At 62.2% G+C, this 15,029-nt stretch overlaps 1 protein-coding gene and 2 long non-coding RNA genes across 7 annotated transcripts; 2 read left to right on the forward strand and 1 right to left on the reverse strand.

Moving 5' to 3' along the window:
- Nucleotides 1-474: 474 nt before the first annotated feature.
- LOC127488040 (uncharacterized) lies at nt 475-4,753 on the forward strand. 2 transcript variants are annotated; one of them, XR_011384501.1, is made up of 4 exons: nt 475-983; nt 2,814-2,897; nt 2,999-3,188; nt 3,926-4,753. It is a non-coding gene; the product is annotated as an uncharacterized lncRNA (long non-coding RNA). The 2 variants fall into 2 exon arrangements; XR_007915432.2 differs by lacking the exon at nt 3,926-4,753 and having other exon boundaries at nt 2,999-3,911.
- Nucleotides 4,754-5,005: 252 nt separating this feature from the next.
- On the forward strand, nt 5,006-7,118 carry ABHD11 (abhydrolase domain containing 11). 3 transcript variants are annotated; one of them, XR_007915422.2, is made up of 6 exons: nt 5,006-5,204; nt 5,355-5,490; nt 6,048-6,221; nt 6,310-6,480; nt 6,562-6,763; nt 6,858-7,118. XR_007915422.2 is itself a non-coding variant. In XM_008249093.4 (6 exons), exons 1-6 carry the CDS (start codon nt 5,080-5,082, stop codon nt 6,988-6,990), a joined length of 921 nt encoding a protein of 306 aa, XP_008247315.3. In that variant the 5' UTR covers nt 5,006-5,079; the 3' UTR covers nt 6,991-7,118. The 3 variants fall into 3 exon arrangements, 2 of the variants coding, with proteins under 2 accessions (XP_008247315.3, XP_051691406.1); XM_008249093.4 differs by having other exon boundaries at nt 6,582-6,763; XM_051835446.2 differs by having other exon boundaries at nt 6,708-6,763.
- Nucleotides 7,071-8,328, reverse strand: LOC127488039 (uncharacterized). Of its 2 annotated transcripts, none has more exons than XR_011384500.1 (4): nt 8,041-8,328; nt 7,655-7,831; nt 7,372-7,515; nt 7,071-7,292 (listed from the first exon to the last, which is right to left on the reverse strand). It is a non-coding gene; the product is annotated as an uncharacterized lncRNA (long non-coding RNA). The 2 variants fall into 2 exon arrangements; XR_007915431.2 differs by having other exon boundaries at nt 7,372-7,492; nt 8,041-8,196.
- Nucleotides 8,329-15,029: the final 6,701 nt, after the last annotated feature.

Genomic DNA, 15,029 nt, shown 5'->3' on the forward strand with positions numbered 1-15,029 from the left:
GGAGAGAGAAGGCAGGCGCCTGCCACTTCCTAGGGGGTACTGAAAGTATCAGCAATGTTCTCCCAGTGCCCAGCGAGTGGGGGGGGGGGCGGGGCGGGGCGGGCACGCGGGCAGACCCTCGGGATTACAGCTTGCTGCGAGGATTAAGCTTGGTAATGTATAGGACTGGCAGCTTCACCAGCTCTGGTCCACAAGCCGGCAGGAGACGGCCACGCTAGAGGACAAATAGGGAGGGGGGAGTCTCCTAGGGGCTCCCTGGGGGTGGGGCGGTGACAGGTGCACAGGATACTGCCAGGGGTCGCTGGGACGCCCCCACGGCCCCCAGCGCAGCCCCCGCCCCGGCCCCACCCCGGCGGCTGGCAGGAATTTGCCCCGGTGACCTCCCCAGGCGCACGCCTGTCGCCAAGACGACCGGCCTTGGAACAGGCAGCACGATTGTCCCTGCTCAGCGGGGCAGGTGAAACCCCGGCCACGTGACCGATACTGGGCCAGGTGCAGTCGTGGGACAGCCGCCGCCTCCCGGCCTTAACCCCTTCGCCGCCGCAGGTCACGCCCCCCACCCTCCACCTTCGCTGAAATCCCAGAGCGCTGGCGCTGGTACCGGGGGCGGTGCCGGGAGGAGCTCGGGATCGGGGCGTGGAGCTGGGTGACCACACGCCAGAGAAGTCGAGACGACTCCTCCCACGTGACAGCGAGGCTGGCGCCGGATGCAGTGGCGACCGGACCTCCGCGGCGAGGGGGAGGGGGCGGTTCCGGAGACTTCCGGCTTGAGGCTGGGCCGCAACAGCCCCCTCCCCCAACCTCCACACCCGCGCGACCCCCAGCCTGTCCCTAAGAGCCCCAGGGATGACCACTCCCCAACGCTAGGAGCCCGACCTCCTCCCTCCCGGTCCCCACCCACCACTTTCTCTGGAATGTTCAAGAAGAAAACCTCCAGCCAACTGGTTTTTCAGCTTGCCAGCCCTAAGGGCCCAGGACTCTGGGTAAACACCTCCCTGGGGCTCTTGTGGGTCCTGGGCTAGGCTCAGGTTACCGAGATGGCTGGCCGGGGGGCGGGGAGGGGGCAGCTGTTGAAAGCACCTTTGAAACGCTGTCCCCTGAGCCACCTCTTTGCCACCAGCCCCAGCAGAACACGTGCCCCTCCCAGGTCTTGCACCTGCTCCCCCCACTCCCAGGACTCAGCTGTGCTGCCGGCTTCCCTAATGACCACACGGGGCGCCATGGCCACCTGGTGTGCTCAGCCCCCAGTGACCTCCGAGCCCGCCTCAAATTAAACCCAAACACCTGCCTCCCAGTTTTTTCCCTCTCTGGAGCTGGTGCTTGGGAATTAGGGCACAGCTGGGAGTCAGGGCAGGGCCTGTGGCATCAGGCCTGCCTACGGAAGCCGAGCAGGGCCGGACGAGGCCAGAGGAGGTGCTGAGTGGCACAGGTGTCCGGCGCTGGAGGGGCCACCGGCCCAGCCACCAGCAGAAGCTGCCCCTAAGCCCTGGGTGATTGGTCAGCAGTGACTACGATGTCGCTCTGGGTGTGGCCACGTGACAAGCGTGGAACCCCTACAGGTCCTATCCCAGTGGCCTGGGCGCCCACCCCAGGGAGAGGATTAGGTCCAATAACACTGTGCTGACAAGATCCTGGGAGGATTTTTTTTTTTTTTAAGATTTAATTTATTTATTTGAAAGAGTTTCAGAGAGAGGTAGAAACAGAGAAAGAGGTCTTCCATCCACTGGTTCACTCCCCAGATGGCTGCGCCGATCTGAACCCAGGAGCCAGGAGCTTCTTCTGGGGCTCCCACACAGGTGCAGGAGCCCAAAGACTTGGGCCATCTTCTACTGCTTTCCCAGGGCACAGCAGAGAGCTGGATCGGAAGAGGAGCAGCCAGGACTAGAACCGGCGCCCATATGGGATGCCGGTGCTTCAGGCCAGGGTTTTAACCGACTGCGCCACAGCTCTGGCCCCATCCTGGGAGGATTTATCCATACCTCCACATTCAGAAATCCCCCACCCACAATTTCCCAAATTAAGGAGGTAGGGAGAAGAAGCAGGGTACCCATACACGTCCGACAAACTCCTCCGGTCTCAGACCCTCCCTGAGACGCGCCTAGTGTCTGGGTGCACTTCTCATTATTTCTCCTCTCCTACCACACCTGTCGCCTGCAGACCAAGAACTCCTGAGCAGTGATCTCTGGAGACAGATCAAGTGCTTTGGTCCCTGCAACCCACATGGGAGAGCCGGAGTGGGCCCCAAGCTCTTAGCTTGGGCCTGACCCAGGCCTGCCTGTTGCAGGCATTTGGGGGAGTGAACCTGCAGATGGAAGATCAGTCTGGCAGAGCCAGTGTTGTGGAGTCCCTGCCTACGACACCAGCATCCCATACAGGCACCACTAATGCGCCTGGGAGAGCGGTGGAAGATGGACCAAATGTGTGGGCCTCCGCCACCCACATGGGAGACCTGGATGAAGTTCCAGGCTCCTGGCTCAGCCCCAGCTGTTGCAGCCATAATTTTTTTTTTTTCTTTCCAAATAAAACCTACCTCTGTTAGGCAGGAAGTTAGAAATTAGCCGTATGTGTGGGGCAAGGCTCTAAGGAAAACAAAGCCCCCATGGAAAGGAATGTGGTGGCCTTGAAAGCGCACCAAGTCCTGCCCACCCCCACGCGGGAGACCCGGCAACTTCATAGGTGGTCCCAACCTCTCCTCCTCCCCAAGAAAAGTTCCCCAGAAGGATCCGGCTTTGCCAGGCGCCTGAGAGGGCGACCAGACTGATAACGCCAGGGAATACAACCTTAGGAGGAATTTTTATCTGTTTCACACCCAGCAAACCCTTCCTGCAAGAGAAGAGGAGAGACTGCCAGAGGAACTGGACCCTGTTCCCTGATGAGCCGCCCGCCCGGCCGGTCAGGTGTGTTTGCTCCATTCAACTATGTGACCTTGCTCACCACAGTCTGAATGCGCGCTCTCTCTCTCTCAGTCTGAATGCTCTCTCTCTCTCTCTTCCACCAGGCGACGTGCCCATTCATTCTGATGCACACCCTGACCCGTCAAACCTCACCACCTGGCTCACCACTCCTCTCCGCGTTGTGCCTCAACCTTCGTGGTGCAAACACAAGAACCTGTCTTCCAATCATCTCCGGGGTCCCCGGCGGGCACGGGGAAGGCCAGTTCTACAACACTTCCCGGTAGTCTCTGGCAGGTGCTTTGAGGACATGGGTACAAGAGATTCTCTTCAACCGGAGGAATCGAGGGGGAGGGGGCGGCTACAGTGGATCTTGAAGGATGTATAGGAAGTCTTCTACACAACCTAATGTCTGTGAGGCGGACACAGCACCCAGCTGGCAGGGGAGAAGCCACTGGGTGCCCGCCTGGGAGGGGAATGGAGATTAGGGACCATCAGCCACGACCAGGTTCCAACTCCCAGCTTGGGGGTTGTGATGGAACCACTCCCCCCGCAAGCTGGCTGCTACAGAATTCCCCCACCCCCACAAACTGGGTTCACCTGCCCGATGCAGGGCCAGACAACCAGACTCGGGGGCGATGGGGGAAAAGCAGGTGTGTATTGCAAAGCGCAGAGCAAGGAGTCCGGTCGCCAAGGCTCAAGTCCCCAGCTCCCCGAGGGGTCAGGACAGTGGATGTTTGTGTTCCGCGTGGTTGGTGAGCAGTGTGTGGTCAGTACAGAGCACATGGCTGTCCTTTGATGGGCCAGGCACCAGGCCAGCGTGTGCTCTGTCTGCCTCCAAGTGGAGACCGGGCATTCGTTTCTTCGAGCGGGGACTGTGGGTTCCAGCGAAAATTCTCAGAATAGAGACCTGCACTGAGATGTTAATTGTGTTAACTCCGGGTCTGTATCATTTAGGGTCTCTTGTCTTTGTGTCAGTCCCTTAACAGCGTGCTGATTATTTTTTTAACAAATTGTATTTATTTGAGAGGCAGAGTGGAAAGAGAGAGATCATCCATCCGCTGGTTCGCTCCCCAAATGGCTCCTGTGGCCAGGAGCTAGGAGCCAGGACTCCATCCAGGTCTCCCACGTGGATGCAGGAGCCTAAACACTTGGGCCATCTTCCGCCACCTGCAGTGAGCAGCCAGGACTCAACCGGCACTCTGCTAGGGGATCGGGGTGTTCCAAGCGGAGGCTTAGCCGCTGCGCCACCACCTCAGCCCGCAAGCCGGGGCAGAGATACTGGGTCTTGATACGGTAAATATCAAAAGCATTGCGGCTGGGGGCTCGGCGAACCCCTGGTTCCCCAACAGCATGATCCAGTCTTATGTATTTATTTATTCTGGAACCAGAGAGAGAGCACACACGCTCCCGTCCACGGCTGGGAGCCAAGACCCCAACCACTTTAGCCATCACTGGGTGAAGCACTGGCAGCCAGGGGAACCCAGGCTCTGAGGTGTGGGGCGCTGCCGTCAGCCGCCATCGCTTCCCCCCAGCGGGTGAGCTGAGTTCGACCCCCGGGGAAGGGTCTCGGCCATATCAGTCCAACCAATGCCCCCGACGGCACAAACGCCCGGCGGGAGCGGACCCCGGTGGCGCCCCCGACTCGCATCAGAAGTTCTGCACTTTGCCCTCTCTGCACTTCCCCGTCTGTGAAGGGGACAGAGGGGCGGGGAGGCGTCGCCTTTAGGGTCCCTGAGTCTTCAGGATACCCGGGCCCCCAGCTGTGGAGCGGGCGCAGGGACACGAGCTCGCCGGGAACCCGCCCGACGCCGGCCCACAACTCGCGCCCCCACTCCGGACGCCTGGAGCGCTTGGTTTCCACGCCGGAAGGGGCGGGGCGCGGCCTTGGAGACGGGCAGGGCGCGGCGGGGCGGGGCGAGAGCTCAGGTTGGCTCCGCCTAGGGCGTGGCCAGGGAGGGCCCCGTGCGGGGGATTACGTAATGACGCAAGGGGGCAGGGTTGCGGAGGAGACGGACAGTTCCTGGGGATTACGTAAGGCCACGTGATCGGGGGCGGTCTATCCGCTCTGGGGACGGCAAGAGGGCGGAGCTCCAGTGGGAACTGGGCGGGGCTCACGGGACGGCGTGGGGGCCGGGCTTGGACCGGAAGTCGTCCGCGAGGTGCGCGCCGGGTTGCGGCTGCGGGCATGCTCCGCTGGGCCAGCGCATGGAGGTTGCCCCGTGGGGCCCTCGGTGCCCGCAGCCCCATTCTCTCGAGGTTGCCCGTCGCACCCTGCAGCAGCAGCAGCAGCGGTGGCGGCGCCGAGCCGAGGTCAGTCAAGGGCGCCAGGTGGATGGCCGTCCCCGCCCCTTCCCCCTCCCTGCCGGCCCCTGCGGCCCGCCCGGCCCAGGCTGCTTTGTCAAGCCCCTGCCTCCTGTCCTGGCTCAGACCTTCTCCCCAAGCCTCGCCTCCTCCCGCTAGGCCGCTGCCGCTGTCCTACAAGCTGCTGGACGGAGAGGCGGCCCTGCCGGCCATCGTCATTCTGCACGGGCTCTTGGGCAGCAAGACCAATTTCAATTCCATCGCCAAGGCCTTGGCGCAGCAGACGGGCCGCAGGGTGAGCGTCCGGGCAGGGGCGGGGTCCCGAATGGGGCGGGGTCCTGGTGGGCGGGGCCTGGGGCGCACAGCTCCTCCCCCTTCCTCCTGGGCCCTGCTGAGACCCCATGGGCCGAGCCAGGTCCTGGGTGGACCGTCCATTCTGTTCCCTCACGCTGCCGTCTGTCCAGCCTGTTCACCTTGCGGGTCTCCATCAGCGAGTCCAGAGCTGGGGCTCAGCGCTGACGCGAAGGGGGCCAGCCCCCTGTGTCTCCCCCACCCCTGGGGGATGTCAGGAGCCCACCGCCTCTGTGTCCTGGCTGTTGGACATTCCTGGGGTCTCCTTCCTGGTTTCCCGTGGGGCTGCTGTGCAGCCGAGCCAGCCCTGCAAACCACGGGCTCCCACTCCTTGGGCCTGCTCTGACCCACGTACTTCGTCTCCCGTAGCTGCATAGGGGGTCTTTACCACTCCCCTCATCAGGATCAGCCTCCAGGCACTGCCCACCCCGACCAGGCCTTAGCTGTCTACCCCACAGCCAGCCAGGGTCACCTCATCCCCACCCCCACCCCCACCCCCAGGTGCTCACCGTGGACGCTCGGAACCATGGTGCCAGCCCCCACAGCCCGGATATGAGCTATGAGGCCATGAGCCAGGACCTGCAGAGCCTCCTACCTGAGCTGGGCTTGGCGCCCTGTGCCCTCATCGGCCACAGCATGGGAGGAAAGACGGCCATGCTGCTGGCGCTACAGAGGGTGAGCCCCTTCCCAGCCAGCTTCGGGCGCTCAGCCTGAGACCCGTGCCTGCCCCAAGGCCGGTCCCCAGCCCACTTCTCTCCCATAGCCGGAGCTCGTGGACCGTCTGGTGGCCGTGGACATCAGTCCGGTGGAGACCACTTCTGTCTCGGACTTCAAAGCCTACCTAGCGGCCATGCAGGCCGTACACATCCCGGGTGAGGTGCCCCGCTCCCAGGCCCGCAAGCTGGCCGACCAGCAGCTCAGCCCTGTGGTCCAGGTGATGCTCCCCACCCCCCTGGAGGGCCTTGGTGAGGGACCAGGGGCAGCCCGGGCCTCACAAGGAGTCCCCCCTCCCCAGCAACTGTGGGACGCCCCCAGGATACGGCCGTGCGCCAGTTCCTGCTCACCAACCTGGTGGAGGTGGACGGGCGCTTTGTGTGGAGGGTGAACTTGGACGCGCTGGCCCGGCACCTGGACAACATCATGGCCTTCCCGCCCCGACAGGACGCCTACCCTGGGCCAACGCTCTTTCTTCGCGGCGGAAACTCCCAGTTCGTGCAGTAAGCCAGCCTGGGCCGGGGGAGGGGCCACCTGGGGTGTGGGCACGGGGCGCGCGTGGACTCACGGGGCGCCCCGTCTCATCTCCACGGGCAGCCCCAGCCACCACGCTGAGATCCGACGGCTGTTCCCTCGGGCCGTGCTGCAGACGGTCCCTGATGCTGGGCATTGGGTGCACGCTGACCGGCCCCAGGACTTCACGGCCGCCATCCGAGGCTTCCTGGCCTGAGCGCGCGGGACCCCCAGGACCACGAGTGCCTGCAGCCCACCTCCCCGTCGTGGCACAAAAGGACTCGGGCAGGCAGAGAGTGGGCAGCCAGGCCTGCAGCTTTAATGAATAAAGACTGTGCTCCCAGAGTCCCGACCGGAGCTCTCTCACCGCCAGCGCCCCCACTGGCCCAGGGCGAAGTGGGCCCGGGCGCGTTTCGGGGTCCCGGCCGTTTCGGGGTCCCCATGGGCTCCCGGGGTGCCCCTGGACTCCCTCTGCAGCTGACTCTGCACCTGCTGCCTCACCAGCTGCTGCACGTCTTCCTGTAGGCCGGAGAGCAGGTTCAGGGCCAACCCCGTGCCCGTCGCCCCGCGCCTCCCAGGCCCACCAGCAGTCCCCTACCTCCCAGGCCTCCACCTCCTGCCTCAGCCTCAGTTTCTCCTCCAGGACCTCCAGCAGCTGGGCCTCCACTGCACGCAGCCTGGCCTTGCACGTATCCAGCTCGGCCTCCACTGCACGCTTCCTGCGGGTGGCAGGGACAGCGGCCTGGGGGTGCGCGGGTGCGGCCACGGCCCCCGCTTCAGTGACAGGGGTGTGCGTGGCCCGCCCCGCCCCCTCCCCTGACAGGACAGGGCCCCGTGGGTGCGCCCTCCCCGCCCCCCACTCCCACCAGCAGCCTCCTCACTTGGCGATGGCTTCATCTCGCTCCTGGAGGACTTGGTCCAGGGAGGGCACCGGCGGGGCGTCCCCCAGTGCTCCAGCCACCCGGGGTTCCGAGTGCTCTCGCGGAGTGACAGACGACAAGGCTGGGGCTTGCTGGGACGAGGTGTCCACTCTGAGCCCTTTCACTCTGGCCTAGGCCCTGGCGTTGATATCAGGAGGGAAGGGGCTGAGGCCTCCTGCACCTGCTGCCCAGCGCCCCACTCCCAGCAGGAGGACTTGGGCCTGTGTGGCCCCCGCCTGGCCTGCGGGCAGGCAGTGTGGGCAGGGCATTCGGGCCCCCTGAGCAGACAACGACGCTCACCCTGTCCTCTGGAAATACCCAGTCGGTGGCTTTAGAATGACACTTACCCCTTGAAGGCCTGGGACAGAGACGGTAGCCTGGCGACTGGGGCTCCTCTCAGCGGGGTGGGGCAGGCAAAGGACATGGCCCTTTGCCCTCCCTCCTGGGTGAGGCCCTCCCTGGCAAGTCCCGCCCCCAGGAAGCAGGTGCCCCCGCCTGCCCTTCTGCAGCCTGGAATGCTGGACTGGCCCATTGCGTTTCCCAGCCATTTCCTGCGCAGGTGCACATGCCTCGCTCTGCCCCAAGGGGGCGCTCTGCCAATAGAGCAAGGAGGGCCAGAGCCAGGACTGCGCCTACCCCACCATCAGCCTGAAGGTAGCGTGGCTGGGACTGTCCACGTGTAGAACCATCCTCTCCCATGAGCTACAGTCAGAAGGAAAAGTAGGTTCCCCAGAGCGTTTCGAATCTGCATCCCCATCTCTCCCACACTTCCAACCTGCCCATCCAGGAGCATGGGGGGGGGGGGGGCGCCTGACCCTCGGGGCCTCGGCGCACCCCCAGGCGGTTGTCCCTCTCCACAAACACGTACCTTGGGCACCCCCTCGACAACACGTGCGGGGGGACTGCCTCTTCCCCAGACTTCCGAGCCGGGTTGCAACCTGCGGGGGGAGGGGAGGTCAGGTTTTCAACAGCGACAGTTTCCTCCAAGCCCCGCCCCCGACCCTTGGGAGCCCTCTGTAGTGGTAACCCCTAGTTGTCCCCCCCCCCGCGGGTGGGAGCCCACTCAGCCAGGGCTGGGCTCTCACGGCCTGTGGGCTGACCCCAATACCCTTCTCCGTGTCTGGGAAGCCGTTGTGTGCCATGATCCAGGCATCACCCCTGCCCCCCAGGGGCACCCCCTCCCCCAGTTAGCGTGGCTGTAATCCCAGAAGGGCGGCTGGGGGTGGGGTGGGGGAGGGTGACAGCCCCTCGAAGCTGCCCAGAAGGGGCTGTGCACAAACTCGTCCGCCGGGGGGCGCTGCGGCCCTCAGGGCTCGGTCAGGCATTCACCTTTGCATTTTGCAGGGATTGCAAACTGCTCCCCTCCCCCAAAAAAATCCCTTTTAGGATTTTATATATATATATATATATCCATAGTATCAAAGGATGCTGGGTTGTCCCATCTTCCCCCCCCCCCCCCGTCTTCCACGGCTCCCAGCCTTGGAGTGGCATGACCTTGAAGTTTTTGAAGGTGACAGGAAGTTACTTTGTAGCTCGTCCAATCTTTCCAGTGTTACCCATCCTGAGCAGAAACCCCAGGAAATGATGCTGATATCCAGTGTCGGCTAGAGTGCGCATAAATGTACACACACACACGGGTGTGCACACGGAATGGAGCACACTTTACAGCTTAGACCTTTAATTCCAGTGCAGAGGCACTGGTGGGAGGCAGGAACATCACAGGGTCATGCTAGCTTTCACTTTTTTTTTTTTTTTAAGATTGATTTATTTGAAAGAGAGAGAAAGATCTTCCATTTGCTGGTTCATTCCTCAGATGGCCTCAAAGGTCAGGGCCGAGCCAGGTCAAAGCCAGGAGCGCCATCTGGGTCTCCCACGTGGGTGCAGGGGCCCAAGCCCTGGCCACCTGCTGCTGCTTTCCTACGCCATAGCAGAGAGCTGGATCGGAAGTGGAGCAGCCGGGACTCCAGTCAGCTTGTTGGTGTCATGGGCGGTGCCTAGGCCCCCTCTCTCGTTTCCCCAGCAGTGAGAGACATCACGTACGAGTTCAGTCCTGTGTGGGGCTAGTCTCCTGGCACGGCTGGGCTCCCCCTGACTTCCGTGTCATCCTCAGTACGGGCTCGGTTCCCACAGGGCCGCCTCGCCTGGCACCTCCCGCTAATGCCGTCACCCACACGTGACCTGGCTGCCACTGGGCTGTCAGATGTTCCCAAGACTTTTACAGCCATTCATTCATGCTAGAAATATTTACTGGCATAGGTGTGTTTGCAGGTGATGGGCACGGAACAGTGGGACAGACAGAATCCCCTGACCTGGGGAAGAGAGAGAGAACAGAAAAACACCTGTGTGTTCGATACCAGGTGCTGCAGAGAACAAGGAAGTGGGGCAAGGGGCTGAGGGCGGGCCAGGAAGTGCTGTTTCCTGTAATTCTGGGGTTACTGTAAGAGCTCACAGCACCAGCCATTGCACCATCCTAAACACCTGCTAGGGAATGAGTTGTGCTTCCAGCGAGACTGAAGAGGGCGCTGGAGAGCCCTTGGCTCTGACAGCAACAGTGGGAGGCGGGGAGGCCCGGGGAGGGGTCGGGTCAGCTTTAGGAGCCATGAGGGGGTCTGCTGTTTGCAATGCCAGCATCCCTTACCCGAGCACCGGTTCGTGTCCCGGCTGCCAGCTCCCTGCTGATGCGCCTGGGAAGTCAGGGGAATTTGGCCTGAGTTCTTGGGGCCCTGGTCCCAGATGGGGTTCCTGGTTCCTGGCTTTAGCCTGGCCCAGCCCTAGCCGTTGTGAGCATTCTGGAGAGTGAACCAGCGGACGGAGGTGCACTCTCTCTGCCTCTCAACTTTAATTGCAGAAAAATGTGTGATTTTAAATATTTAGCTTTTGCATATCTTGGCTACATTTTACAAGTAGGGAGTCCACCATTCATCCGTATCTCTGAGATTTAAGCAGAATAGTGGGCCTGCTTTTCCTACCAACTTTTTCATTGGAAGAAGGCAATGAACACATTCAGGAAAACAGTGAGTTCCATCCGATAGAGCAGCTGCTATGGAGTGGGGCTCGTTCTGCACCTGCCACACACACACACACACACACACACACACACACATACCTGCTGCTGGCCCAGGAGGGCCACGTCCTGCCCTGGAAGATGGCTCCAGGCTCATGGTGGACACGAAGGGGGAGACAGAGTGGGGGGGGGTGGCCGTCAGAACTGGCCTACTGGGCCCTTCGGGAGAGCTGAAACACAGACACATACACACAGCTACACCCATGCACATGCACGCACACGCTCACACATGTAAACACATATACATTCACATACGCACATGCGGTCACACATTCACATATACGCTCACGTGCACATGTACACACGTGTGCGCGCGCAATCACATGCTCCCGCGCGCACATGCACTCACACGTGTCTCCTCTCCTGCTTGACCAGCTGCTGTGGTTGCCTGGTGGTTCTGAGGTGGGTGCGGTGGCCGCGAGGCAACGCCGGCTTTGCCCGGCAGGGGGCAGCAGCTCCCAACGGCAGGGCTCCCGCCGGCGGGCCGTGGGCTCACCGGGCAGCCTCCCAGCCATGGAAACCTCGACCTGTACAGCGCCGCCCAGCGCCCGACTTCCTCGCCAGGGCCCCTCTGCAGGAGTGCGGGGACCCAGGGCATCTAATGCTGCTGCCTGGAATGCAGCCGCTGTCACCGTCTCAGTTCCTCTCCATCCAGCCCGCACCTGGCGGGGAGCATTCCAGGTGCACCTGCTGGCCTTGCTTCTGCCAGCGCCCTCCCACTCCCCACCCCCTGCCTCCCACACACCCCCAAACGCACTCCCTGGACCATGTACTTCAACCTTCCGGTCCAGCCCGACTCCTCCCGACTCCCAAGCCCCCAGGGGTGTCTGCTGGGCCCTCAGGCTGCGCCCCACTTCCCCAGACCTGCTCCTCCTCCTCCAGGACACAGAGCCTGAAGCCAAGGGGCCGCTTCCCGATCACCAGGGCCTGCGGCTTCTGGTCCAGGGCTCTGGCCAGCCTCCCGGCTGTTTTCACCTCCTACGACAAACCTGTGTTCCCTCCACCACCGAAACAAGGTAGCACAGTGCTAAGCAAATATCTTGGATGCCTTTCATCTTTCTCTGCAGCCCAACTGGTGGTGTGTTTTTTTTTTGTTTTTGTTTTTGTTTTTTTTAGGTTTATTTATAGGAAAGGCAGAGTGACAGAGAGGGACAGAGAGAGAGAGAGAGAGCAAGACCTTCCATCTCCTGGTTCACTCCCCCAAATGGTTGCAACAGCCAGAGGTGGGCCAGGCTGAAGCCAGGAGCCAGGAGCTCCATCCGGGTCTCACAGGGGCCCACGCGCTTGGCCCATCTTCCGCTTCCTTCCCAGGTGCATTATCAGGGAGCTGGATCGGACACAGAACAGGACTTGATCCCAGGCATTCGAATATGGGATGCGGACGTCCAAGGTGGTGGCTTCACTCACAGCACCGCGAGCCCCAGCCTGGCCTGATGCTCCTGGACACAAGCAACCCTCCAGCCGTCTCCTCCACGCTGCCGCCGAGGGCCTCTTCCCCAGCTGCAAAACCCGCCTGGTTCCCAGCCCTGACGTCCCCCTGAACGCCAGACTCACACGGGCAACCGCCTACTCTTGCCCTCGCCATGGGGTCGTCTAAGGGGCAGCCCAAAATTCACAGGTGCGGCCCCCGCTCCCAGGTTCATTGCCCCTCATCCAGCCTCTCCCAACCTCCACCCCGCACATGGCCACTCGGTCTTTTCCGTTGGCCAGGCCACCACCTCGACCCGGGCATCCTGGACTCCTCCCTTTCTCTTGGTCCCTCCCAGCCTCCCACCCTGGGTATCCCTCTAGCAAGGCCCTGTTGGCCCTGCCCTTAAATCATGCCGGATGTGGCCGTCCCCTCGCCCACCTTCTGACCAGCCCTGCCTCTCACCTGTGTTCCTGCAGAGACCCCCCTTCAGGGACGCTGCTGTCTGTTCTCAGCCAGCAGCCGGAGCGATCCGGACAGAACCAGGGGTGGACTGGTCCCTGCTCTGCTCAAATCCCTCCTGGGAGGAGGTGGGACCTGGGTGCAGTGGGCAAGTCGCAGCCTGGGAGGCCCGCTTCCCATGTGGGCATGCCTGTGCGTGAGTCCCGGCTGCTCCGCCTCTGACTCCAGCTTCCTGCTCATGTGCACCCTGGGAGGCACCGGTGACGACTCAGGTACTGGGGACCCTGCCACCCGTGTGGGGTCCTGGGTTCAGTTCCAGGCTGCTGGCTTTGGCCTGGCCCAGCCCTGGCTGTTGTGGGCATTTGGAAAGTGAACCAGCAGATGAAATCAATCTCTCTCTCTTCCTGTCAAATAAAAATACATTAAAAAAAAGTCTTAAAATTAAACAAATGGAAAAAAAAGAAACCCTCCAGGGTTGGGGAGCATTGTGGTGCTGTGGGTTAAGCCACTGCTGGGGACGCCAGGATCGCATAGCTGAGTGCAGGTTCGAGTCCCGGCTGCTCCCCTTCTGGTCCAGCTCCCTGCTAATGTGCCTGGGAAGCCGGGGCCCATGCCCTCAGTCTTTGGGCTCCTGCCACACACGTGGGAGACCCCAATGGGGTTCCTAGCTTTGGCCTAGCCCAGTCCTGGCTGTTTGTGGGCATTTGGGGGCGTGAAACAGCAAATGGAAAAATCTCTCTCTCCCTTTCTTTCTGTCGCTCTGCCTTTCCAATACAAATCAATATATTTTAACGGCTCTGCTGTGGCCCCCATCCACCCCCCACCCCCAGGGAAAGCTGAAGGCTGCTCAGAAGGTCGCCCGTGCTCCATCCCCCGCCCCCAGTTTCCCTGGCTGTATCTCCTCTGGACTCTTCCTCCCCGACCGTGCTAAATTTTGGGTGTCAGCCTGACTGGACTAAGGGGTTAGCATGGGAGGCTGAGCAGGCCGGGAGGCACAGGTGCCACCCGCTACAGAAGATGCACTGGTCTCCTACTCCCAGGGCTGGGACCCGCTCTGCTGCTGTGGATCCCAGAACGCCAGGCCCCGGCCTGCAGGCACCAGGGACCCGCAGGTCCCCAGACTGCGGGAATGACATCATCTGTCTCTCTGCTTCCGAGGCCTTCACCGAGCCGTATGGATTTATTTCCTCTATTTGAGAGGCAGAGAAATAGAGATGGACGTAGCACCTCCTGCTGGTTCACTCCTCAAATGTCCACAACGGCTATGGACCGGGCCAGGCTGGAGCCTGGAGCCTGGAACTGCAGCCAGGTTTCCCACGTGGGCGGTGGGGAGGCCCAAGCACTTGAGCCGTCACCTGCTGCCTCCCAGGGCGCACAGAGCCAGGACCAGAACCCAGGCACTCGGGTAGGGAAGGCAGGTGGCCTAAACAGACCCTTAATGTCTGCACCAAACGCTCACTCCAACCTTGTCAGCAACACCCAGCTGATTCCTAACTTAAAGTGAGAAATGCCCCTGCCCGCAAGCCCAGCAATCCCTACCTCTTTCGTTTCTCCTATGAGCTTTCCAGGGCCTATTATCACCTTTACCCAGCCCATGGAGGCGGTAAGGGCGAGGGCTCGTGTCTGTCTCATTCTCTGCCGTATCCCCAGCGTCTAAACTAGGCAGCACATAGTAGATGTTCAGTGAATGCTCTTTGAAATGGACGGTGTTGGAAAATCACTCCCCCTTGTCTGTACCACAAAGCTTAGCATTCAAGGCCCTGGGTTCACCTCCCACCTGACACCACCTGGGCCCTGGGCTCACCTCCCACCTGACACCCACCTGGGCCCTGGGCTCACCTCCCACCTGACACCCACCTGGGCCCTGGGCTCACATCCCACCTGGGCCCTGGGCTCACCTCCCACCTGACACCCACCTGGGTCCTGGTCTCACCTCCCACCTGACACCCACCGGGGCCCTGGTCTCACCTCCCACCTGACACCCACCTGGGCCCTGGTCTCACCTCCCACCTGACACCCGCCTGGGCCCTGGTCTCACCTCCCACCTGACACCCGCCTGGGCCCTGGGCTCACATCCCACCTGGGCCCTGGGCTCACCTCCCACCTGACACCCACCTGGGCCCTGGTCTCACCTCCCACCTGACACCCACCTGGGCCCTGGGCTCACCTCCCACCTGACACCCACCTGGGCCCTGGGCTCACCTCCCACCTGACACCCACCTGGGTCCTGGGCTCACCTCCCACCTGACACCACCTGGGCCCTGGGCTCACCTCCCAGCTGACACCACCTGGGCCCTGGGCTCACCTCCCACCTGACACCACCTGGGCCCTGGGCTCACCTCCCACCTGACACCACCTGGGCCCTGGGCTCACCTCCCACCTGACACTCACCTGGGTGCCAC

Source organism: Oryctolagus cuniculus, chromosome 19, assembly GCF_964237555.1.
Source record: "Oryctolagus cuniculus chromosome 19, mOryCun1.1, whole genome shotgun sequence".
In the NCBI taxonomy this organism is placed as follows: domain Eukaryota; kingdom Metazoa; phylum Chordata; class Mammalia; order Lagomorpha; family Leporidae; genus Oryctolagus; species Oryctolagus cuniculus.

Coding starts and splice junctions, on each gene's coding strand:
- ABHD11 (XM_008249093.4), top strand. CDS start 5,080: ATGCTCCGCTGGGCCAGCGCATGGAGGTTGCCCCGTGGGGCCCTCGGT. Junction 5,205..5,354: donor GGTGGCGGCGCCGAGCCGAG/GTCAGTCAAGGG, acceptor TCCTCCCGCTAG/GCCGCTGCCGCTGTCCTACA. Junction 6,764..6,857: donor GGAAACTCCCAGTTCGTGCA/GTAAGCCAGCCT, acceptor CTCCACGGGCAG/CCCCAGCCACCACGCTGAGA.